The sequence below is a fragment of the Drosophila rhopaloa genome, unplaced genomic scaffold, assembly GCF_018152115.1.
Source record: "Drosophila rhopaloa isolate 14029-0021.01 unplaced genomic scaffold, ASM1815211v1 contig_163, whole genome shotgun sequence".
NCBI classification, from domain to species: Eukaryota; Metazoa; Arthropoda; class Insecta; order Diptera; family Drosophilidae; genus Drosophila; species Drosophila rhopaloa.
In genome coordinates, this window is record NW_025335043.1 from 10,600,496 (window position 1) to 10,624,987 (window position 24,492).

The 24,492-nt window shown below is 38.4% G+C and overlaps 4 protein-coding genes across 14 annotated transcripts in view; 3 read left to right on the forward strand and 1 right to left on the reverse strand.

Annotated features, from left to right (window-relative positions):
- Nucleotides 1-21,356, forward strand: part of LOC108043769 (heparan sulfate 2-O-sulfotransferase pipe) — a 43,188-nt gene extending 21,832 nt beyond the window's left edge. The window contains exons 3-7 of one of the 10 annotated variants that reach the window (XM_044458273.1): nucleotides 6,204-6,262; nucleotides 10,397-10,714; nucleotides 10,771-11,015; nucleotides 11,080-11,234; nucleotides 11,298-11,477. In XM_044458273.1, coding sequence (XP_044314208.1) covers nucleotides 6,204-6,262; nucleotides 10,397-10,714; nucleotides 10,771-11,015; nucleotides 11,080-11,234; nucleotides 11,298-11,476 — 956 coding nt within the window. In that variant the 3' untranslated portion in view covers nucleotide 11,477. Of the gene's footprint in view, nucleotides 1-6,203; nucleotides 6,263-7,195; nucleotides 7,762-8,079; nucleotides 8,477-8,597; nucleotides 9,495-10,396; nucleotides 10,715-10,770; nucleotides 11,016-11,079; nucleotides 11,235-11,297; nucleotides 11,478-11,594; nucleotides 12,152-12,549; nucleotides 12,705-12,764; nucleotides 13,011-13,144; nucleotides 13,705-13,762; nucleotides 13,918-14,086; nucleotides 14,383-14,765; nucleotides 15,348-15,998; nucleotides 16,559-16,625; nucleotides 16,781-16,840; nucleotides 17,096-17,168; nucleotides 17,729-17,780; nucleotides 17,936-18,132; nucleotides 18,693-18,747; nucleotides 18,903-18,983; nucleotides 19,187-19,553; nucleotides 20,114-20,253; nucleotides 20,409-20,825 lie in introns of those variants that run through there. The other 9 variants (XM_044458272.1, XM_044458275.1, XM_044458274.1 and 6 more) reach the window with 9 other exon arrangements.
- Nucleotides 9,538-10,079, forward strand: LOC123037450 (heparan sulfate 2-O-sulfotransferase pipe-like). Its single transcript, XM_044458279.1, has 2 exons — nucleotides 9,538-9,670; nucleotides 9,734-10,079. The coding sequence occupies exons 1-2, from the start codon at nucleotides 9,538-9,540 to the stop codon at nucleotides 9,961-9,963; spliced, it is 363 nt and encodes a 120-aa protein (XP_044314214.1). The 3' UTR covers nucleotides 9,964-10,079.
- LOC108047712 (heparan sulfate 2-O-sulfotransferase pipe-like) lies at nucleotides 15,407-15,985 on the forward strand. The gene is made up of 2 exons (XM_017128008.2): nucleotides 15,407-15,533; nucleotides 15,602-15,985. The coding sequence occupies exons 1-2, from the start codon at nucleotides 15,407-15,409 to the stop codon at nucleotides 15,790-15,792; spliced, it is 318 nt and encodes a 105-aa protein (XP_016983497.1). The 3' UTR covers nucleotides 15,793-15,985.
- A 56-nt stretch (nucleotides 21,357-21,412) lies between the features above and the next one.
- LOC108047711 (deoxynucleoside triphosphate triphosphohydrolase SAMHD1) lies at nucleotides 21,413-23,917 on the reverse strand. Of its 2 annotated transcripts, XR_001769447.2 has the most exons (6): nucleotides 23,614-23,917; nucleotides 22,817-22,983; nucleotides 22,581-22,752; nucleotides 21,770-22,470; nucleotides 21,585-21,711; nucleotides 21,413-21,523 (listed from the first exon to the last, which is right to left on the reverse strand). XR_001769447.2 is itself a non-coding variant. In XM_017128006.2 (5 exons), the coding sequence occupies exons 1-5, from the start codon at nucleotides 23,737-23,739 to the stop codon at nucleotides 21,645-21,647; spliced, it is 1,233 nt and encodes a 410-aa protein (XP_016983495.2). In that variant the 5' UTR covers nucleotides 23,740-23,917; the 3' UTR covers nucleotides 21,482-21,644. The 2 variants fall into 2 exon arrangements, 1 of the variants encoding a protein (XP_016983495.2); XM_017128006.2 differs by having other exon boundaries at nucleotides 21,482-21,711.
- Nucleotides 23,918-24,492: the final 575 nt, after the last annotated feature.

The window sequence follows — 24,492 nt, forward strand, 5'->3', positions numbered from 1 at the left end:
ATGCATATCTAACGCATCTCATCTCACCTCATCTCACTTCCATCGCGGAACAATGGACACAAGGCCAAATTGTGGGCCAGAATTTGCGCTCGATTGCATTCGCGTTGCGTTGCCTATCGGAATAAGGCATCAGATTTGGACAGGAAGCTTAGCAAACTGCAAAAAATAGTGGTATCGATATAGGGTACGATTGAGGGATATTTGTGGAATTTTTCTAGCCTAAAACTGGGCCAATTAGACACTTAGCTTCCATCCAAAAAAAATCTAACAAAAAAGAACAGAAATCTATATTATTATTTTTTAATTTGTTTAATTTTTTAGTCTGTCAAAAATCCTTACACAAATATTTTTTAAAAAGTTCTTTTAGGCAAGCTTTTATTACAAAATGTGTATCTTCTAAAAAATAATATTCATAATAATCCTCAATTTTAGAGTCTAATAAAGAAATCAATTTACATCTTATAAAAACTCCTTAAAAAATAGTATTCTCATTTGTAATTACAATTTATTTTATAGGAAAAGTACTACTAAAAGTATCTTAACAGAGCGGTCTGAGCCACCCATTCAATCTATACAATGCCGCTTTTAACAGCCAGATACGCCCAATTGATTTTTAATTACCACATTGACCCAAACCTCAAACCACGCAAAAACGGATAAAAAGAACAGATTCAGGGAGGCTGAGTAGACCTTTGTTAATATTTTCCGTTGGCGCTTGCCATAAATTAGTTAATCGTTTTAGACTAAATTAGTGCTCGTGAATTAATTATGGTCTATTTCGTAAGTGTAGCACAATGAGTATATATAAATATATGTGCATTTATTACACTATTAGTGTGTACTTTTGGAATAGCACTAATAAACTGGCAAATTAAAATCAACATAATATATGGTCGATGCATTCATAGATTGCTGCTGCTTAAAATATGTGCGGCGCACATTTTAATTACAATATGCATGTGTTTACATATAATACATATAAAACATTTGTACATAAAAGAGTCATTTTTTGTCAATATTTTAGTGCATTAATAAATTATTTAGGAGCGACAGGTCCGCTGGGGAAAGGGTTAGGGGCATTATCTGCGTGACTGGGAATTTAACCTTTTGACATAGCGTTAAGCTCGTTTTGGTTTTTGTGGCACATATAAATAATGCATAATATTGATTGTAATATTATTAATTCAATTAGTAAACAATGATGATAAAAGCAGCCAAAGGAAATAGGGGATTAATTGTTGTGAAATAAAAATGGGTAAAATCTGTTTGTGGTTTTCATATTAAAACACCTATGCAGATAAACATAGAAAAAATATGAAAATCATATGTGCATTTTACAAATAAGAAACGATTAAATAGAAAATAATAGTATAAACTAGGGAACTGTGAAATGTAAGCCATAGAAATATCATTTTAAAATGCAACTTTATTAACCTATTTATAAAAAGATTATAATTAAAACTTTTTCCTGTGAATGCAATCTCTTCAAACAGTTTAAAATACTCCCATCAAGATCACATTACTGCCGACCACAAAAGCCAATACTTGACACCTTTTTGCTCCACATAAATATTTGCCAAACATACTCGAAATTCCAAAAACCAAACCGCACTGAAGTGCGTAAACAATAAAAAGTGCTATGAAAAGAGCATAATACGCATATTTTTCGAGCCTCTCTTGAGATTCTGCCACTCAATAATAATAATTATCAGTCAGAAACCCCAAATTAGGCAGTTTCCAACCAACTAATAAAGCTATCATTAGGCAACCGCGGAAAAATTCAAAATCGAATCAAAAGTCTCTGGAAACGCAAAACCCTAATTTCCATGCCGGAAGTTTGGCGGGTTGCTCGGGCCATGCAATTCCACTTGCAAATTAGGCAAATGTTGCCCCAACCTCGCAGCAACAGCAGCTGTGGCAAGTGATCTCCACTTGGTTGCTTTCCGCGGGGAAAATGTAAGTTGAAGGAGCCCGAAGAAAGAAAACAGAAGACTTCACGCCTAACTGCGGTGATTGCCAAACAACAACATCAGTCGGCTGACGGTAATGAAGAACAGCTTCGACTTTCTTTGGGGGCCGAAATTTAAATACCCTGCTAGATCACTACTACTACTTATATAAACATTAAATTATTTTTAAAACTATATTTCGGCTTAATGCCGAACTTGTATGTTTAAATTGCATTTTTTATGGATATCTCTTTTCTTTATCTTCTTTTGAATCGAGCTCCTTTGACTATTTATTTTAGTTGGTAAATCGAAATAATACAAAAATAAAATTTTGACATTTACTTATACTATTTTGTATCGTTAATATTTTGCCTACATTTTAAACTGACATAGCTATGGGAATATAAATTAAATTTGAAACCTTTCTACTCTACCTTTTGATCTCTGAGATTTTAAATAATTTTTTTGAATAATCAAAGTCTTTTTTCTTTGTTGATAATTTTCAACTATTTATGAATAATTGCCTACAAAAATCTGCAATACCCTTTTAAAAGGGGATTAAACAGGCGAAAATTCCGCAGCCCAAGTCGATTTTCCACTACACCGTGACTGATGATGATGATAATGATGATGTGGAAGTGGATAAAGTCGGGCCAGATGCGACCATAGTGCACTTGTGGGTTATGTTTGCTGCACAGCTGGTGGCATCTTCATTGTTGCTGCTCTTGCATTTGCGTCTGCGCACGCGTCAATTGCCGACAGTTACAAATTGTCCCCGGTTAGCCCCTCTCCAAAAAAAAAACCCGGCTAATGGCAAAAAAAATACTACAAACAGCCAAAAAAAAAAGAAAGAAAATATTTTTTGGAGAAAAAATAAAGGAAAATAAAATAACACCTTGTGACGGTGATGGTGTTTTTCTTTGGGCAAAAGACAAAACGAAATAAAAGAGTGTGAAATGCAGGAAAAAGGTTTACCTCCAGCCATTTGCTCATCCATTCATAAATATTTCATTTAATTGACTCACACGACTCGGGGTCGAGTACGAGATAAAGATACGAATATGACGACGTACTCAACATGCTCGTTTAAGCCATCATGATGATGATGACACCGTTTGTTGCCGTTGGCCGATGTCGGTTTTTTTCGTCTGCCTGCCTTTTTTGTATTTATTTTTCATATGTATTTGGCTGGCAACATTGAACTTGACTTAAGTTAATTAACGGTGCTGAACGATGCAAGCCAAGTCGTCTGCTCGTTGTTTAATTTCGTGGTCTAATGAGCAAATGGAAATGGTTGGGGGAAATTCCAAAAAATTCTTTAGTTGATTTCAGGAAATTATTCATTTACCAAGAGTAGCTTAAGCGGAGAATGATTTATAGAAGAAATTAACCCATTTTCTAAGCACATTTTTAGAACGCCAATGTAGAAACTTTTTATTGAAAGTTATCTTTTGCAACACATGCTTTTTACTAGCTTTAGTATTAATATATATTTCGGTTAACAAAATTTTGAGATGTTTTGACATTTTTCATTGTTGATATTTAATTAAAAAGGAATGCACTTACTACATTCAGAGTCTTTTTCAAGGTATTGAACTGGAATTATAGTTTACTTGAAATAAATTCTTTACAAAAGAAAGGGAATTGATATAAATAATATCCTTCATTTGTCACTGACAGTTGTAGTGAATTTTTTATTGTCGGAACTCGGTTTTGGTCCACAATAACCCTCGACATGATAGATCAACCCTCTTTAGAACCTTTCAGCACTCTACCTGTCACAAGTCATTGTCTCTCAAGTAAGAATCCAACCCAGCAATTGCCAGCACCTTTAACTGGCACAGTAACAACAGTCTTAGCAAAATGTAGCAATGCCAACTTTGCCCCTGGCTAAAATGCATAGCAAATCAGTTCTTTGCGCTCACTACCGAACCGGGCAGCTTTATTTTCAATTAGACAGCCACAAGACACGAACTAAGCGACGAACCCAAACACCCATAAAAATAGCACCAACAGCAAAAGCAATACCTACTCCTCCACAGAGAGAAAGGGTTACAAAACTTGTACAATTTATTGGGATTGCAGACTTTACATTTCCTGCTACAAAAATATACCATTAATATTGGTAAATTAAATGCCAAGTATTATATTTATTTTTAAAGGCAACGATTTCTATGTACTGATGAATAATTTTAATGTTTTTCTCTCTGTTTGCTAGCTACAAAAAAAACAAAGTGTTTTGGAGCTGAGGTCCAATTTAGTTGGAAAATGCAAGCAAGCAAGCAATTTGTGTTAGCAGGGGCGGCACTAAGGGGCTCGGATAATTTTAGAGCCAGATCTTGAGATAGGGTGCGATAGAGAGATTGAGAAGTGAAACATAAAATTAATCTAATGAACGAGGTTTGGGTGGGTCTGTCCAGGGATGACAGGTAAAGATATAGAAGCAGAGTGCAGGTACAATACGCTTAAGGGAAATCAAGCTAGTCATAATGAATAAAAAATACTTATACAACAAATATGGCTAAGCTTAATTAATACCTTTAACTTCTGATTTGTTTTAGAAAAATAAATATTTTAATTATTTGAATTGGGACTTTGATTTAAAGAAGAAAATAACCAATCCAAAAATGTTTATTTTTGTATTTTAGAAAACTTTTGAATACCATAATTCTTAAGGGTTTCATTCGAACTATAATATCCGAATCTTAAAGTCTACAACTTACAACTTTCCGCTTTAAAATGCACACCACATAAACTCTGACCAATCCCAGCCCAAGAATAAATTCACATAGTAATTCTTAAAGACCTCATATTCAATAAACTGCGACATATGCTACGTGGTTCACCTTCAACACATTGACAGTTCAAGTGGCCAATAACCGGAGCTAGGCTAGGATTGAAGGTCGCATTAGAACAACAGATAAAACCGAATCCAAAACCCAATCAGATCAAATGAACAAGAGAATTGGATGGGATGTGACCCAATTTTCAAACCGCACGAAACGAAAACAAACACAAAAATCCGAAAAACAATGAAGTTAAAAAGTGACAAATAAAAAGGAGGGCAGGCTTCTATTTTAAGGTTTCGACCGCAAAATGTATTTCACTCTTGGTTCAGTGACTTTGTTGCCGGCGGTTTTGTGCAGAAACTCGGCTGAAACCAGTTGGACCAACACTTTCATTCACATTTTCCAGTGAAACTGCCCAATTGACCAAATACATTGGATCTGGTTTAAAGGCAATCGGACTGGATATACGAAGACTTCCTTGTCCAGTTCGCGTTGAATTATGAAATACTCGACCATAAAAACCAAAGCTTAAACCAAAACAAAAGTGGTGCGACCGACCCACACTACACTTGAAAATCAAGATGTTTTCCGCAATCTCTCCGTGTCCATATGATCAATTGCAGTCATTTACCAGTTTGGCTTAAATTTTACGGACTGCCCACGAGTTAAAGTCGGAAAAATGTCTATGCATTAGCACTTTAATTGCCCACACGACACGCAGAAATAACCATTTACATGCGTTTACTTCTTGGGCCGGCGAAGAAATGGTGGAAACCTTTCAAATCCACCGGAGATGATCCCTATCGCATCCCAAGAGATCCGGAAAAGTGAAAGGAATCATCATGAGCTTGCATATTTATTGCACTCGTCTTTATTTATTTTTCATAGCTGTAAATGGCTTCAACTTCGACTTGGGCCTCAGCATCCCATTCAAATATTGCATAAACACTTTCGGGCCCAAATGTAAAAAAGTAAAAGTATTCGGGTTGCTTCCTTTTTTGGCGTCAGTTTTTAAGGTCATCGAATATTTCAATTTAATTGGGGTCGAGATGATAACTGATATTAGTAATCAAGGCGATGTTAGACGATAATGGGATCATCGTGGGGTATTTGAAAAATAAACAAGCGAGGCCATTTGCCAATAAGGGTTCCCTTAACTATTCTTGACTTAACCTAATAAATAATATAACATTTGTATGTTGTTATGAATAATTTACATGCAGATTTAGATATTTACATTTAATCCTTAGATTTTTAAAAAAATTTGAACTGCTAGCCTAAATTATCATCTCGAAAAGAATAAAAATAATTCAATTTTTGATCCTTTATTGAAATGAACTTATCCTAAATTAGTCAGGCCATTCAAATTAAACATATTATATTAGACACATAAAAAATTGTTATGCTCTTTACTTTAAAATTTAAAAAAAAACTTGCATTAATAAAATCTTTACCATACTTTCAGAGCACGACGATATCAACACTCTGCATGGCACCTATAATTATCTGAAGAGCACTGGCCAGGTAAGAGCATCTCCATAAAGTTAATATGTACTGCATTTTGCCATATCGCCGTAAACATTGTTGCATACATTATTGGTGGTTCATAAAGCGGAATAAATAGCAACCATCGATGAAAGTCCATCAAAAGCTACCGACATGTGGAACGGAAGCTTTAGCTCCTTGGTGTTTGATATTGCATTTAGCATCTAGCATATTGCCTGCCCAGAAAATCTCATTTGTCGTCTCTCTCTCTGTCTCTGTATCGCTCATGCGCTGTCTTTGTCGCACTCATTGTGTCAAGTGTGGCCTCCATTATATATCTGTAGCAATATCCTCGTAAGACCTCACCCCCATACAACACAAACAACACCCCACACACACTAGAATTAAACAGTTTAGCCACTTAGCTATCTGGTAGACTATCAGCTATCCCTATATCTATACACCTATACTCTGATTCTAGTTGGCTCTACACTATCCTATAAAGAAATCTCCTAACACTAACAAAAACTACGAAAATTACACTTCGACTCTGTCTTGGAATTTTTTGTCAGCGCAGTCTTAAATATATTTTGGTTTTTTTTTTATGGTTCGTTAGTTAGTTGCGACATAGAGGCGATAGAAAATCGATTTATAAAGATTAAATAGTAAAGGTAAGTGTCCGTTGTGGGGAGGATTAATACTTATGTCGACATACCCAGCTGTGTGTTCAACTTCTTTGCGAAATTTCTGAAATGATGGGATGCCCCCAGGTGCCTTGTTTGTTGCTTCCAAAAAAATGAAAAAAAAAACCAACCGCTTAAAGTCTATTTTTATCAAACTTTATATGTTGTGTCCTACTTGTGTTTTGACTCGTTTATGTGCGTGTATCTCTGTGTCTGTGCTCCCAACACCAAGAAACCTGCAACCTGAAAACTACTCCAACTAGCACTCCCAACTTTTGCAATTCGCCAGCTCAAACACCTGACCGCCGCCCAGCTGAACAACACACCGCTGGCCCAAGTGGACACAGTATTCTTCAATCGTATTACAAAAACGGGCAGCGAAAAGATGATGGAATTGCTCAAGATCCTGGCCAAGAAAAATGATTTCGAAGCACGTCGCGATGTCGAGGGATTATACGAAGTGGTGATAATGCACGATTCGTATGCCAAAAACTTTCTACGCACTGAAGTACTTAACTGCAGTCGAGCCGATACATATACCAAGCATGTGGCCTACATAGATTTTGATAAAATGGATGAACCCTGGCCCATATACATCAACTTGGTACGAGATCCCATCGAAAGGTTGGTCAGTTGGTTCTACTATGCCCGAGCTCCCTGGTATATGGCCGAAAGAAAGGAGGTTTTCGGGGATGCCGTCAAATTGCCCACTGAAGAGTGGCTGAAAAAGGACTTTAACCGCTGCATCGAGGAACGCGATCCCGAGTGTGTGTACGAGCAAATGGAAAAGGGCAATCTGGGCGATCACAGGCGACAGTCACTTTACCTTTGCGGTATGAATATGGAGGTGTGCATGTGAGTAGCTGTTCTAGAGATGAGTGGGGGGGGTTCTAGGAGTGGTTGGTCGCTAAATGGAAGGGTGGTTTTTGGGATTTAACATTTTCTATAAAGTTAAATCATAAAATGATCTTTAAGATTATATTTATTTAAAATTTTTGTAGCTGAAATCCTGATGAGAATATTAAAAGATATTAATAGAAAAATCCATTAAGTAATTTATAACTGAGATCAAAATCCTCTCCAGTTTTCGATCAACCTCTCCTTGAGTTAGAACCACCATCCTGAAACTGACCCCAGTAAAGTCGAGAACTAAGTGAAACCCAACCATCTCAGGCCCTTTAATTCCCATGAGGCCATGCAGCGGGCCAAGAAGAATGTGGAAGAGCACTACGCGGTGGTTGGAACCTGGGAGGATACGAATATCACACTATCGGTTTTAGAGGCCTACATCCCACGTTTTTTCGCCGGGGCCAAAGACGAGTACTACGCTTTAAAGCAGACATTGGGAAATGTTAACCGAAATGCCTTCCGACCCCTTCTCAGCGGAAAAGCAAGGGCCTTGCTCAGCCAAAATCTCACCCGGGAAATCGAATTGTATCAGTTTGTCAAGCATCGACTGTACAAGCAGTACATAGCCCTACAGCTGGATAAAGATCCCAAGCTGAGGGCATAGTAAAAAATTAGTCACTAAGGGTTCGTTGAAGAGTAATAAAAAACTTTCCTAACTTTCGTACTCCTTCGATCTTTTCCGGAATAACTCTAACTCCAGCTTGGTAAACTTTTGATTTGGCGTTTAGCTTGGGTAGATTTCGCACAGATTTAGCCTTATATAGCCCCTATTGTCTATGCAGAAGGTTGGATTTAATATACACGATCGCCGGAGCAGCGAGGAGGAGTTGCGGGATTCGACGGGACATGGACATCATCATGATCACCACACGCACCATCATCATGTGGAGAAAGATCATCATCAGAAAAAGATCGATGGCCATAATCACAAGGCTGGCCATGATAAACAACTGGCTGTTCCCGAAAATAAACGCAAGGAGGATGATGTCCACTACGAAGATAATGATGAGGAAGTCGAGGAAAATGACGATGATTTGGCCAATAGTATGGGAACCAGTGATGATGAGGGTTTCAATTTGAAGGCCGATCTTTTGAATAACACCAAATTCGCCGAGGTGGATTTTGTCTTCTTCAATCGAGTCCCCAAAGTGGGCAGTCAATCTCTGATGGAACTGATGGCCCGTTTGGGCAAAATCAATGGCTTCACCCATGCTCGAAATAAGGGTAGTGCCCATGAAACTATCGTGATGAATAAACAGCGGCAGAATGATCTTGTGGCCGAACTCCTGATCCGACCAAAACCACATATATATAGCCAGCACATTGCCTACATTAACTTCACTCGCTTCCATTTGCCCAAACCGATTTATATTAACTTAATTCGCGATCCGATCGATCGGATCATCAGCTGGCATTACTATATTCGGGCTCCGTGGTATTACCGCGATATGAAGGCCAAGTTGGGGGACCAGGCACCGCCGATGCCCTCGGATGAGTTCCTGAACCTCGATCTGGACACCTGCGTACGGAATCAGGATCCTCACTGTACTTTTACCCAAATGCAAATCAAAAACCCTGTGGGCGATCATCGCCGACAGACGCTGTTCTTTTGCGGCATGAATCAGAAGCTGTGCATGTAAGTAGGGTTGTAGATAGGGACATTAATACGATCATAACCTCTTCGAAAACCATGTTGATAGGCCCTTTAATTCGGAGGCTGCCATGCAGAAGGCCAAGCGAACTGTGGAGACGGAATACGCCGTAGTGGGCACCTGGGAGGATACGAATATAACGCTGTCCGTTCTGGAGGCCTATATACCACGATATTTCCGCAATGCCAAAGTAGCCTACTACTGTAAGAAAGTACATAATCCAAGCTGAGGATCTATCTCAACACCCTCCCCTTAACATTTTTCAGTGGGAAAAGATCGCCTGTCAAGGGTAAATCGCAATAATGTTACTCGCATTGTTAGCGACGAAACCCGACTTATTTTGAGGAAAAATCTTACCAACGAGATTGAGTTTTACGAGTTTTGCAAGCAGCGGTTGTATCTTCAGTACGCGGCTTTGACTCAAGGAATGAAAGTTGGGGAGGATGACTACCTTTTGGTACCCGAACAGCAAAACGATTACAATGAGGACTATTGAAATAAACTTATAGTAAGAACAAATAAAATACGTGATAAGTCAGAATGAAATGTACAATTAAAACTGAACTCAGGACTGTAAGAATACAAATTAAAAGAAACCGAACGTTGATGCCAGACTTTTATTGGTTTTGTTTAGAAAGAAAGGATCTTGCATAGTAAACAAATTGAAATACATCTCAAAAAACATCTTGAAAAACTTTTTATTTACTTTTTATGAAATGGACCCTATACACACTTTATTTAAACCTTTTGGTAAAAACCGTTTTTGATTGCTTTGTGTGTGAATGTATTTTTCAAAATACCTCCGGTTGCTTTCTGTGTATCCCGAATCCCGCCTAGAGCTTTATGTGTTTATCCATCTATACAACTAGTATCTGTGGATCTATTTGTCTGTGATTGGTTTTGTTCTCTACAACTGTGACCTTTTGCAGCTGTGGCGATTGAATCCGAAATTCCTCAACAACACCAGGTTTCATACTCGCAACATCCTCTTCTTTAATCGAGTGCCCAAGACGGGCAGTGAAACGCTGATCGAGTTGATGGTACGATTGGGTGAAAAGAACGGCTTTCAGAACGAACGGGCACCTTTTTCGAAGCCCATTGGAATGTACTGGCCCATGGAGCGCCAAAAACAGGAAGTCACTCGAATAATGGATTTACAGTCGAATTACGCCTTTGTCTATGTAGAGCACATGAATTACATGAACATTCGGCCATTTCATTATCCCCAACCGATTTACATCAATATGGTAGGACAAATAATCTGTTCTGAGAAGACTTACTCATACAAAACATAATTTATCAGATTCGTGACCCCGTTGAAAGAGTGATCAGCTGGTTCTACCATGTACGCACACCCTGGAATTCTTTAAATATGTACGAGATCACTGGATCATTTCATAATCGCACCTTTTACGTCAAGAGCTTTGAGGAATGTGTCCTGACGCACGATCCTGAATGTCGCTATAATTACGGCCTTAATTACAAAGAAGATCCCGGCGATCACAAGCGTCAGAGCTTGTTCTTCTGCGGACACTCACCCATTTGCGAGTAGGTAGTTTTCAATTCTGGTAGTTTCATGTCATAACAGTAAGGTTTTTCCATACCCTTCAAGACCTTTTAATACCCCGGGAGCAATAGCAAGGGCTAAGCAAAATGTAGAACGTGATTACTCTGTGATTGGTTCCTGGGAGGATGTGAATGTTACTTTGTCAGTACTCGAGGAATATATACCACGATTTTTCAAAGGCGCCACGGAATTGTACTATGGTAAAGTCCCTTTGAAGTTGTCTTTTCAAGAGGTATCAAATAAATCCCTATATCTTCCCATAGAACCCATCAAAGGCCTGGCCTTTAAGAAGGAAAATACAAATCACTGGAAACCGAAAATTAGCGAACGCATCAAGCAAATAATTCGAGCCAATTTCTCCCAGGAATATGATTTTTATTATTTTTGCAAGCAGCGTTTATATCGACAATATTTTGCAATAAACAGACATTTGCATTTCTGAACTACTCTTTCTATTAACTTTACTACCCAAAAACCCTGTTGTGTAGTTTGTGTTGTATTTGTTTGGTATCATTTTGTTTTTGGAAGAAAGTGGACTTATTTCTCTCCTAACTTTCAAGCTGGAATATTTGGACGCCGCCCAACTGAATAATACCCCCAAGGCGGAACGTGATTTTGTGTTCTACAATCGACTGGAAAAGACGGGAAGTCAGTCGATGACGCGTCTCATCAAGCATTTGGGTGATCGCAATGGATTCGACACTTACAGGAACATAGTGCGAGCCACGAAGCCAATCACCGATAGCGAAGAGGATGAGAAGGATTTGGTGGAACAGCTTTTTGGACTGGGTGACCATGCTGCTTACGTGGAGCACGCCAATTGGGTGAACTTCACAAAGCACGGACATCTCCGTCCAATTTACATCAACATGATTCGCGATCCCATACAAAAGGTGATCAGTGCCTACTATTATCAACGCCATCCGTTGATCTTTGCCCAGAGTTTGATGCGAAATCCCAATAAGCGAATCCAGAGCAAACAGTATTTCGACACTGCTTTCAACGACTGTGTTAGGAATCGGGTACCCCCATATTGTGTTTTCGATGCCCATAATCCTTTTAACGGCGATTGGAGGAGGTTCTCGCTTCACCTTTGTGGCAATGCGGAAATTTGCACGTAGGTCTTGGTCCTCTCAAATAAGAAATCTAGGCTTTTGTTCCGCAACCAAGTTTAAAAAGATAGCTAATAAATTTGATGCATTTCAATTTTTATGCTAGGGCATTACATAAAAAATTTTGATCTCAGTTATAGAGGTTTCTAAAAGTATGCAATATATAAAAGAACATCGTGATTTTTAAAAAATCTATTAGACTTCCGAATATCAAATATATTTTTGCATATTTTTTCAAATAGCTCTTAAAGTGATATTAAAACCCTAAAGTATTAAAGAAAATCTGTTGTATTTTATTATTTCATAGAACTATAAGCACATATCCCTTTTAAACTTGGCTGCGAGAGAAAGCATATTTCAGAGAGTTCTTTAGTCTAAAGTTACCATGGTCCCTCCTATTTAGGCATTTCAACTCAGAGACCACCACGCAAATCGCCAAAAGGAATGTGGAACGGGAATACGCGGTAGTGGGTAGTTGGGAGGATACAAATGTTACCTTGGCTGTCTTAGAGGCCTACATACCGCGTTTTTTTGCCAATGCCAAAAAGGTCTACTACAGTAGGTTTACTCCACAAAAAAAAATCGAAAAAAGGAAATAACTTAAACTTTCTTATTTAGACACAACCGAGAAATTTACAGTGAACACAGTTTCACACGACACTCATCTGGATAAGGATGTGGAGGAATATCTGAGGAGCAGTTTCTCCTTCGAGATTGAGCTATATCTGTTTATCAAACAGCGACTCTACAAGCAGTATATAGCCGTGCATAAGAACGAATTTTAGTCGCCTTAGTACTGAACAGTATGAAATTTACCAAATTGAAATAAATACAGGGTTTTTACCAAATGATTTTACACCTAAATTTCAACTCGAGTCTTTTTCCCCTCTTTTCGCTACTAATCATTTGGAATAGCTTGGTTGCTTGTATTCACTCTCGTCTCTGCCATACCAGAATAAAAAATTATTCAAGGATGTCCAAAACAAAAACCTTTGCAGATCCTTCAGCTTAGTCCTGATAAACTCAACAATACCCCCAAGGCCGAAATGGATGTATTGTTTTTTAATCGCGTTCCAAAGACCGGAAGTACGCAGCTGATTCAACTCATGACGCAGTTGGGAAAAGTCCATGATTATGCTGTAGAAACCGATCACCATAGAGGAGGAATCATTCCTCTTTTGGATGCCGTTCAGGAAAGCGACATGATCGATAATATTGTTAACTTTGAGGATGGCCAGGCATTCGCCAGTCATGTGAATTTCCTTAACTTTACCAAACACGATCAACCCAAACCCATTTACATCAATATGGTTCGCGATCCCGTGGAGCGGGTGATCAGCTGGTATTACTTCATCCGAGCTCCGTGGATCTTTGTGCCTGGAAGAAGGCGTAATAATCGCGAAATGCCCAATCCCAAATGGGTTAACACCGAATTCGATCAGTGTGTTACAAGTGGTGAAAAGGTGTGCACCTACATCGAGAATTCTCTGCTGGAGCAAGTGGGCGATCATCGGCGACAGACATTGTTCTTCTGCGGTCACAATGAGTTCCAGTGCACGTGAGTTAGGCTAGCATACCCGCATTTTCTCTCAGTGATACCTGAAACCCCTATGTAGACCCTTCAATGCACGTCTGCCCCTGCAATTGGCCAAAATGAATGTGGAACGGGAATACGCTGTGGTGGGAACGTGGGAGCACACAAATGAAACCCTGGCTGTTCTAGAGGCCTACATACCCCGCTATTTTGCAGATGCCTCCAAAATGTATTACTGTGAGTTTTAGTGGGAGTTATAATGGATAAAAAATATCTTCAAAATCAAGCACAAAAAAACTAAAAACGAATCTTAGGTCCAAGTCTTGTAAATTTTGATTTTGAAATATTTCTTTCTATATAGTCTACAAAATTTGGAAAATGTGATAGAAAAATATATATCTTACAGCGGGTCTGAATACTGATAAGCGAAATGTTAACCCAATGAAGCCGCATATTTCAAAGGACATTATAGATATGGTTCGCCGGAATTTCACGCGTGAAATCGAATTCTATCAATTCTGTCGTCAGCGGTTGCACAAACAGTATCTTGCCATTAAGCTGAACGAACTCAAGCAGGTGGATAAATCGTTGGCCAGATTAAGTGAGGCCAAGGAAATGGCCATTATTAACTAGCTAATTTAAATGTACTTTAAAAAAAATAAATATGAGAGGAGAAATTAAGACTTTTCCTTTATGCCGAAATATTTTATCTTATAAATATCTTAAGGGTGAATACTTATTTCTGATTCTCTACTGCTAAAACTGAAGATGTGAAGGTAATGCCTCTCTGTAAGTCTACCACCATCTAAGGTTGCTTAGGTTTATTCTTCTGAAGTTTGGGAAAAAATAACTAAACTCCACATGGATTACTACGAACTTAAGCTCTTCTATTAACTATAACTATCGCTTTATAACCGAAGGAAGGAAAGCCAAACTATAATTTATTTGCTTCCCTGAACGAAATATTTTCTCGCTTACAATTCCAAAAGAATTGAAGAATTCTTAGGATCGCTGCTTACTAACCAAGCCAAAAATAGGATCAAAAGGCTGATCTTTCCCTTATTGAACTCCCGTATCAAATTTAGCTTAAGAACCTGAACCCAAATCGTTTGAACAACACAAAATATGCCGAGATTGAAGTACTGTTCTTTAATCGCGCCGCCAAAGTCGGAAGTGAAGCTATGCTGGAACTTTTCATTGCACTGGAAAAGTACAACGATGATCTAACACTAGAAAAACATGGTCTCCGAACCAGAGCCCATCGCCAAATGGACGAAATGCAGAGACGTGATTCCGCCGAATTCGTCGCCGATCTGGAGGAGGGTACCTTCTATATTGAGCATATAAACTGGCTGGATTTCGATGAATTCGATTTACCCAAACCAATTTACATCAATTTGGTTCGGGATCCCGTTGAGCGGGTTATCAGTTGGTTCTACTACGCTCGCAGTTCCTACAAGAATGCCATCGAGTACCAAAAGAAGCCGAATCTAAAAATTAAATCACAATCCTGGTACAAGAAGGACTTCAATGATTGTGTAAGAAGTGGAGATCCAGAGTGTCAATATGTACCGCATACTGTCAAGGATGCGTTTCCCAATTTTAAAAGGCAATCCTTGTTTTTTTGCGGTCACCATGATGATTGCATGTAAGTAGATTGGGATAGTAAGGAATTTTATGTTAATGGTGGTTTTTTAGTCCCTTTAACTCAGCGACTGCCGTGCAAATGGCCAAGGAGCATGTGGAACGGGATTATGCTGTAGTTGGCAGTTGGGAGGACACAAATATAACCCTAACTGTCCTCGAACAATATATTCCACGATTCTTTCGTGGGGCCAAGCTCATGTATGAAAGTAGGTCGTCACAATTCCTTTAATCTTTGAACATAGAACTCATTTTTTATACCAAATTCCAAAAACAGTGCACAATAACAAGATCACCAATCGGAACAAGAACAAACGTAAACCGTTTGTAGAGCCTGAGGTCAAGGAGATGATTCGCAAGAATTTTACCAACGAGTACGATTTTTATTATTTCTGCAAGCAGCGTTTGTATAAGCAGTACCTGGCCCTCAATCTGAAAGAATTGGAGAAACAAGGCCTTTTAAATTAGTTACAGTCCAACATTTAGATAATTGTAGGTGATATATATATGCGAACAAAACTTCATATCTCAATAAATAGTAGTCAGTGAAAACAGTAGATTAGACCCACACTTTCTTTACACGCTGAACCCATATCTGTGTCTTTTCGTTTTTGTTGTGTGGCTTGAACCTCCCTCACATGAAGCTTCTAAACCCATAACCTATCCCCAATTAGTTAGGTGACCTAACACCTCGACGACTGAACAATACAGCAAAGGCCGAAATGGATCGTCTGTTTTTCACAAGATGTGCCAAAGTGGGCAGCGAATCGCTGATGGAATTCATGGAGCATCTGCAGGATATCAACAACTTCCAGGTGGATAAATACGGAGTCAGCAAGAAAACGAAAAGACAACTAAAACCCCTGGCACAGGCTCAAACGGCTGGCTATGTTTATAATTTGGACGAGGGATCGGTTTATATAGAGCATATCCCTTGGATCGATTTCAATGAGTATAACCTGCCCAAACCCATTTTTATCAACCTGGTGAGAGATCCCGTTGAGCGCATGATCAGCTGGTATTACTACGTGAGGAACTCCTATCGGAATGCAGTGTACTACCGCAATAATCCTTTGGCTCCTCTTAAACCCACGGCCTGGTTTAAGAAGAGCTATAACGACTGTGTGAGAAGTGGTGACCCAGAATGCCAGTATGTTCCATTGGCAGTTCGCGATGTGGAGGGAAACTTTAAAAGGCAATCTATTTTCTTTTGCGGGCACGATCCGGACTGTTTGTGAGTGCTGTCAAGTCCTTGGTTTCTCATTGAAAAAGAAATCTCCCTAACACTTACCCCATTTCAGACCCTTTAACTCTCCCCTGGCTATTCAGATAGCCAAGCGTAGGGTTGAATCGGAATACGCAGTGGTGGGAACTTGGGAGGAAACTAACATAACTCTTACCGTTTTGGAGCACTATATTCCCCGCTATTTTTCTAGAGCTAAAATGATATATCACAGTAAGAAACCGCTAGTCTAAAATATCTCGATAGTTAGCATTCAAAAAACATCCTTTCTAGTGTATCAGAAGACCCTACAGAATCGCAATCGCAATAACAGAAAGCCAATGGTGGATGAAGATGTCAGGGCCATGGTCAGACGAAATTTCACCCATGAATACGATTTTTACTACTTCTGCAAACAGCGTCTTTATACGCAGTATTTAGCCCTTAAGCAAAAGGAATTGGAACGACTGAATTATCCCTAATTTCTTAGACTGAACTTTCTTTAGTAATTGACTTATTCTGTAGTTTGTTAATAAAGTACTCCACAAGTAATTGTAACTAACATGTAAGGCAACTTTTAGGAAACCGTAGCTAAGCCCAATCCTTTCTATATAAATCGCAGCTTGCTTCGTTGAGCAGTAAAAAGTTGAATAACACTCGACATTCTAAGCTGGAGGTGATCTTCTTTAATCGCGGTGCTAAAGTTGGAAGTGAGGCTTTGATGGAACTCACCCAAACAATGGCTCCCTATAACAACATGAATGTGGTGACCAAAGGGCCAATAAATATCAATTCCCGTACGAGAACGCCTGGAGAACGAATGATACAGGCCATTTGGGTGACCGAGCTAGATCCAGGCACTATATACATAGAACACTGCAATTGGTTGGACTTCCCTAGATATCAGTTACCAAAACCCATATATATTAACTTGGTTCGCGATCCCGTGGAGCGGATGATCAGTTGGTACTACTACGTTCGCAGTGGCTATCGCAATGCCATCCACTTTCGAAAATTTCCAAACGCGACAATTCAATCGGAGAAGTGGTTCAAGAAGAGCTATAACGATTGTGTTCGTAGTGGTGACCCCGAGTGTCAATATGTGCCTGGAAGTATTAAAGAGGCGGTGGGTAATTACAAAAGACAGTCCCTCTTTTTCTGCGGTCATGATCGGAAGTGTTTGTAAGTAGTTTTCATTCTCTAAGAAAAAACCTCAAGTGCAGAGTATTTTCAGACCCTTTGACTCCCAACACGCCATTCAGCTGGCCAAATTACATGTGGAGCGAGATTATGCAGTGGTTGGAACTTGGGAAGAGACTAACATAACCCTAACCGTTTTTGAAGCCTACATCCCACGGTTCTTCAAGGGAGTCAGGAATATCTTTGAGTGTAGGTTGCAGTCATTTTTGTGGCCCACATGTATAGTTGATTTAGACACTTGAACACTTTTAAGTTGGCAAACTCCTGGGATAGTTTTCGAACTTAGTTAGTTACACCATCTACACTCTGTGTTTCATTCACCCACCCATTTGTGTTTTGTTTTCTGGTCATTTAATGAAGCCAACAAAAATTCCCGACCTTCCCAGCTTGGAAGGGTGACCCCAATGAATTTGAACAAAACTCGATTTGCGGGCGCCGACTTAGTGGTCTTCAATCGACCAACTCGAGTGGACAGTGAGCAAATGGTGCCACTTCTGAGGCAGCTGGCCGCTATGAACGACATAAATGTAGTGCTCAATGGACCTGTAAGAACCATGAACAGAACTCGCACTGAAAAGGAACAATTAACCGAATCGGAATGGGCCAGTGAACTGGAGGGTGGATCGATCTATATGGCCCACTCCAATTGGATAGATTTTTCAGGATTTGGATTGAAGAAACCTATATATATATCCCTAGTGAAGGATCCCATCGATCGAATGGTTACTGATTTCTACAAACGACGATCTTGGGTGAAAAGAGCTATAAATAGGCGAACGTATCCAGGACGTCGTGAAAAACCTGAAGAGTGGTATCGGGAAAGTTTTAATGAGTGTGTGAGAAGTGGAAGCCCCGAATGCCGCTTTGTCCAATATTCAGTAGCAGATTACATTCAGGACTTCAAAAGACAATCCCTTTACTTCTGCGGCAATGATGCCGATTGCTTGTGAGTAGTTGAAGAGTCCGCTGAATTAAACTTCAAAAGTCATTCCCCTTTTTAGACCCTTCAATTCGCACTATGCTATCCAAGTAGCTAAACAAAGAGTGGAGAAAGAATATTCTGTGGTGGGCACTTGGGAAGAGAGAAACATAACACTGACTGTATTGGAGAAATACATTCCCAGATTCTTCAATCATGCTCGTTTCTTGCATAAATGTAGGTAGTCCCAGGGTTTAAACTAAAAGTGTTCAAGTACCATCAGCAAAGTATCGAGTGTCATCAAATTATCTTTTACAGTGCACAGCAAAAGTATACGCAATCGGAATCGCAATAATCGCAAACCCCGTATAGATCCCGATGTTAGGGCGATTGTGAGACGGAACTTTACCAACGAATATGAGTTCTACTACTTCTGCAAGCAGCGCTTGTATAAACAATATTTGGCTTTACAATTCGAAAATAATCTTCATTAAGAGGCTATTCCTAATAATAATACAACTGAATAAATAAAACAATTTGTACTTTTACAATATCATACTTGAAAATAATTTTAGAGGGAGGATATAAAAATAAACAATTAAGTACTAATTGTATTTATGCAGTAAAACAAAATTCTATAGATTTAAGGAAGTACTACAAAGAATCTTAAAGACTGGGTAACTGTTTTTATAATAAATTCAATTGCATTAAAAAATATTTTGCTCAGGTATTTTTATTTTGAAAGTCCCACAAAATATTAGAAACCCCTCTTTTACTTTAAATGCATATCAAACACCAAGGATCTGAAGGTAAATGAAAGCAAAAATATAATACAAATTAAACCATATTCTAATTAATTTTTTGTTTTCTTCTTAAATCCCTTATAAGATGTCCTCGCTTAATGTGAGGGATCTGAATAACACCCGCAAGGCACAAATGGAACTGGTCTTTTTCAATCGAGTTCCCAAAGTGGGAAGCCAGACGTTCATGGAGCTCCTTCGTCGACTTTCCGAGCGAAATAATTTTCAGTTCCATCGCGATGCTGTCCAAAAAGTGGAGACCATCCGATTGGCGGAGGACCAGCAGCAGGAAATGGCCGAGGTGATCAGTGAGCTACCCGAACCCTCGGTATTCATCAAGCATGTGTGCTTTACCAACTTCACCAAGTTCAACCTGCCCAAACCCATTTACCTAAATGTGGTTCGCGATCCCGTGGAGCGAGTAATCAGTTGGTTTTACTATGTGAGGGCTCCTTGGTATTTCGTGGAGCGCAAAGCTGCCTTTCCCGATCTACCATTGCCCCATCCTGCATGGCTTAAAAAGGATTTCGAAACATGTGTGCTCAATGGTGATCAGGAGTGTACCTATACTCAAGGAGTTACGGTGGAGGGAATCGGCGATCATCGCAGACAGAGCTTATTTTTTTGCGGTCACGATTACGAGTGCACGTAAGTTTACTTATAGAAAATAGGGAAATTTACTTTGTAATTTTACTTATTTAAGAATTTGGTATGAATTTTTGCAATCCATCTAACATTCTGTATTCATGTTAAGTAAAAACAATTTATAATACAATTTAAATTTGTAGACCCTTTAACACTCTTGGTGCCCTGGAACGAGCGAAATTTGCCGTGGAGCAGCAATATGCTGTTGTTGGTGTGCTGGAAGATCTGAACACCACACTGTCTGTTCTCGAAAAATATGTGCCTCGATTCTTTGAAGGTGTTCGAGATATTTATGCAAGTAAGTTGATTGCGCTTAAATAGCCAATTTAAGTTAGATCGTTGCACTGTCAACTACAGTCAAAAGAAAACATGCCATAAGCATGTGATAATATAAACAATTCTTTGAATGGCCTAAAGTCATTGCTTTGAAATATTAAAGCATAATGGAAAAAACATCATATTGAAATATTGGAAATAAACGTTTTCTATTGTATGATTATTCATTTTTTTTAAGTAATATAATAATTTTTCAATTTTTCATTGTGTAAGTGCAGCTGAGCTATGCCTAAGTGCAGACACTTAGAGAACAAAGCAATAAAATCAAGGGGAGGCACTTGAGTTTAATACAATGTTTCAACACTTACAATTGATTTCGTTTACTGAAGATTTATAAATTGCTGACCACATCTTTGATTTTGCTTTTCTCATCTTACAGCCAGCGCCGAATATTTGACCAAGATCAACAAGAACAACTTTAAGCCGCCGGTCAGCGAACATGTTAAGGATATAGTGCGTCGGAATTTTACGAATGAGATCGAGTTCTATCAGTTTTGCCGCCAGAGACTTCACAAACAATATCTAGCTGCCCACTTACCACAGCGAATTATCACAGACTCAGCTCATCTGCCCGGCCTGATTGGCAATTAAATTGTATACTTAGTATAACTCGAACAAATGTAGAAACAAATATGACAAACAAAATCGTACTCGAACATGTAGTCAGCTAAGTTCCCCATTATATTATAGACAAATTATTGTTTTCTCTTGTGTATATTTCAGTGTGGTTATCAAAAATATGACAGATCCATCTTATATTTATATTGATTAGTAAGTACTTAATGTTAGAAAGACCTGAATTTGAATTGTGATGTCTTCAAGTGAACTGTTGAAATTTTTGTTTTAGTATTCTAATTATAAGACGATTATGATAATACGCTGTATAAACTAATAAACGAATATTCTAAGACCACTTTTCTTTTGTACCGTTGTGACTATTAAATGGAAAACAGAAAAACGAATAACTTTGCATAACTGATGAAATCAACGATATTTAACAAAATAACAGATAACAAAATGTGAATGCAATGGTTACTTTCGCAATGCCCAGCGCAACCTTACGAGTATTAATACATACTGTCAAAGAATATAGTTTAATAAAAAATAGATAGCAAAATGAAGCAAAACAATAACATACGTTTGGTTGACGGCTTTAACATGAATGAATATATGAACTGGGAATTCTTTGTTTGAGTTTTTACTCTAACTTATAGCACTTGTTGATTATTGTCGGGTTCACGCATCGATTAATTGGACGCTTCTTGCTGCAAATAAAAAACTATTAACTATAAATGTATTTTTACTGAGTTGTTATTTTTATACCGCTTGTTGCCAAAAAAAGCGAAAGCCTCTTCTGATTTCATAGCCTCCCAAGCTACAGGTATTCTTCTGTTCACACGTATGATGTTTGATTCGGAACAGTCATTGCCGGATACTTCTATAATTCGTTGCGGCTCTCTTAAATATCTCGATATGGGATCCATTTCAATAATATTTAAAATATGATCATCATGTAGTTTAAGCCAATCTGGGTCCTTGGATCGAATGTTCAATAGTTCTGGGGCCAAACGTTGTACTGCATTGACAAAAATAACATCCATCGCACATGTCAGGGGACATTGATAAGCAGCAATATGAAGACGCGTTCTTGCCTCGAACAAGCGGTATATGCGATGATAATCCTGGTACCGATACTCTATGCGTTGGCCATCTGCCGATATGCGGGCCTTAAGAAATACATCATCAAAATCCATTTCGGCTGAGCTGAGAATTTGCAAGCGTTTGTTATCACGCCGCAGATAATCCCATTTATCGACATCTAATCCGCAGCGACGATTATGAACAATATCAAAGATATAGGTATGACCCATCATGGGAAACGAAAGGGAGTCACTGCTCCCGAGGATCAGAGCTTTTATCAATTGAACTCCCCTGCCACTTCCATCTTCCCTCAAGGAGACCAGCTCCTGATTAGAGGCATCATTGAAAATAAGATCCACACAGGCTAAGGCGTTCTCCTCGTGCTAAAAAAAAGGTGGAAAAATTAATCCTTGTCAAATAAAATGTTGGTATATTCGTGATTGACTCTGATATATCTTGAAAGGATTTCTGTAACACAATTAAAATAACTTACATTAAATTGATGATGACTTAAAAGCTCCCAGACATGTGACATCGGTCCATGTCCAATATCGTGAAGAAGGGCGGCTATCTCCACTGCCTGACGACACCAATCCGGAAGTTTTGGCTCATAATGCGAATTTCGTTCGATGGCCCTCAGGTGATCCTGGGCACTTTTGTAGGCCCTTAAAACGTATAAAAATATTTATGATTATATCTTAAATTTGTGTAGTATTTTCTTTCCTTTACCCAAGGCAATGATCGTAGCGCTTGTGATTAGCTTTCTTATCGACTGACCACGGTATAAGACCCAATTGATGAACCTGCTTTAGACGCTGAAACAGAGGATGCTCCACTATTTCTTGTATAAGGCCGGGCAGCTCAATTACTCCGTGTACCTCATCTTCAATAAGCATCTAAGAAATTTTAAATTGTAAATAGAAACTTTATTAGTCTAAACGAAGAAAAATTTAACATCATTTTTGTAAACGGATGTTAACAGCGGATATATAAGTCGTGAAATTCAAATAAGAGTGTTCCATATTGGTTTATTTTCTTTCGGTGCCACTAAAAATGGACAAAAACAACAAACTGTTTTTATGGTGTCAACTCCAGGACTTTGTAGAGCTATGTTTATTATTTTTCAAGTGCTAAGTTTATGGTTTATTTGAGCTGGGTGAAATCCGATTCGAAAGGCGGTTCTTTTCGACAATTTTTTTTTTGATTGGAGTGTTGGAATTTATGGTATACGATTCAATTGGTTGAGTAGAGAATTTATGAAATTTTAGACTATTTTTGATATAAAAAACTGAACTTAAGAAGGTTGTGAACTTAAATCAAAAAATCTATTACATGTATCCATATAAAGCCCTTAAACACTTTCATGATGTACAATATTTTTGACCGGCTTTAAATAAATTTGAATATTTTCAAGATTTTTGAAATAGCACGATAACAATTTATCCGTTATTTTTCCTAGTGCAAACAGCTGTTTTAGTGGCGAAGTTTCCTTAGCAACCGACAACAAAAAGTGGGGGAAAACTTACCGATTGTTGTCCATGTTGTTGTTGTTGTTGCTGAAGAAGCGGGCATTTCAAGTTTGTTGAGTCGAGGGGAATGGGGAGGGGGCGCCGACGCTGTACGGGGGAACGAATTACAGCGCTGGTAGACATTCTAAACGGATTCCTGTTTGTCGACAATCCGCGTCCGAAATAAAACCGAAAATGCGAGCAGCACGTCGTTTTGAATGTTGTCTTCCCGCCGATTTGTGCTTTATAAATTATATCAGGAACGTCATTACAAACTTTATGGCGAATTTTTGATTCGTCAAGCACACAAACACAACTGTAAGTAAGGGGAGAACAGCTGTTTCGACCCATCGGTTATCGGCTATCGACTAGGGCTGCTACAAAAGTATCCAAAATTGGCGCGTTTTTTCAAAATGTAAGTTTTTTACTCATAGTTTTAGGTAAGCTACCAGTATATAGGAAATGAGAAATAAAAATTTAATAAAAACATTAACAATTTTCTTAGTACGTTGGAATGGCTAAAAGATACATAAATTAATAGTTTGGCATTTAAAAAAACCTGAGACTCTGAGGTATTTTATAAAAAAATACTTAAATAACTAAAAGATAATATTAAATAAATAAATAATTTATATACATAAGACAGCAGCGTGGTTAAAAAAAAGAGGAAAAACAGGCGACACCTAGGCGGACTGCGGCGTAACCTACTCCAATGGTTTGTTTCCCCGCTATTCGGTTTTCTGCTATATGGTTAATTCTAATTGTCAATCAAAATGAATTTTAATTCCTAATTCCAATCTTTTTTATACATGAAAAGAATTATATTATAATAAAGTCACATAAAAAACACAATTATTCAGGCCATAAATTTAAAAATTAAATATTTCTTAAATAAAT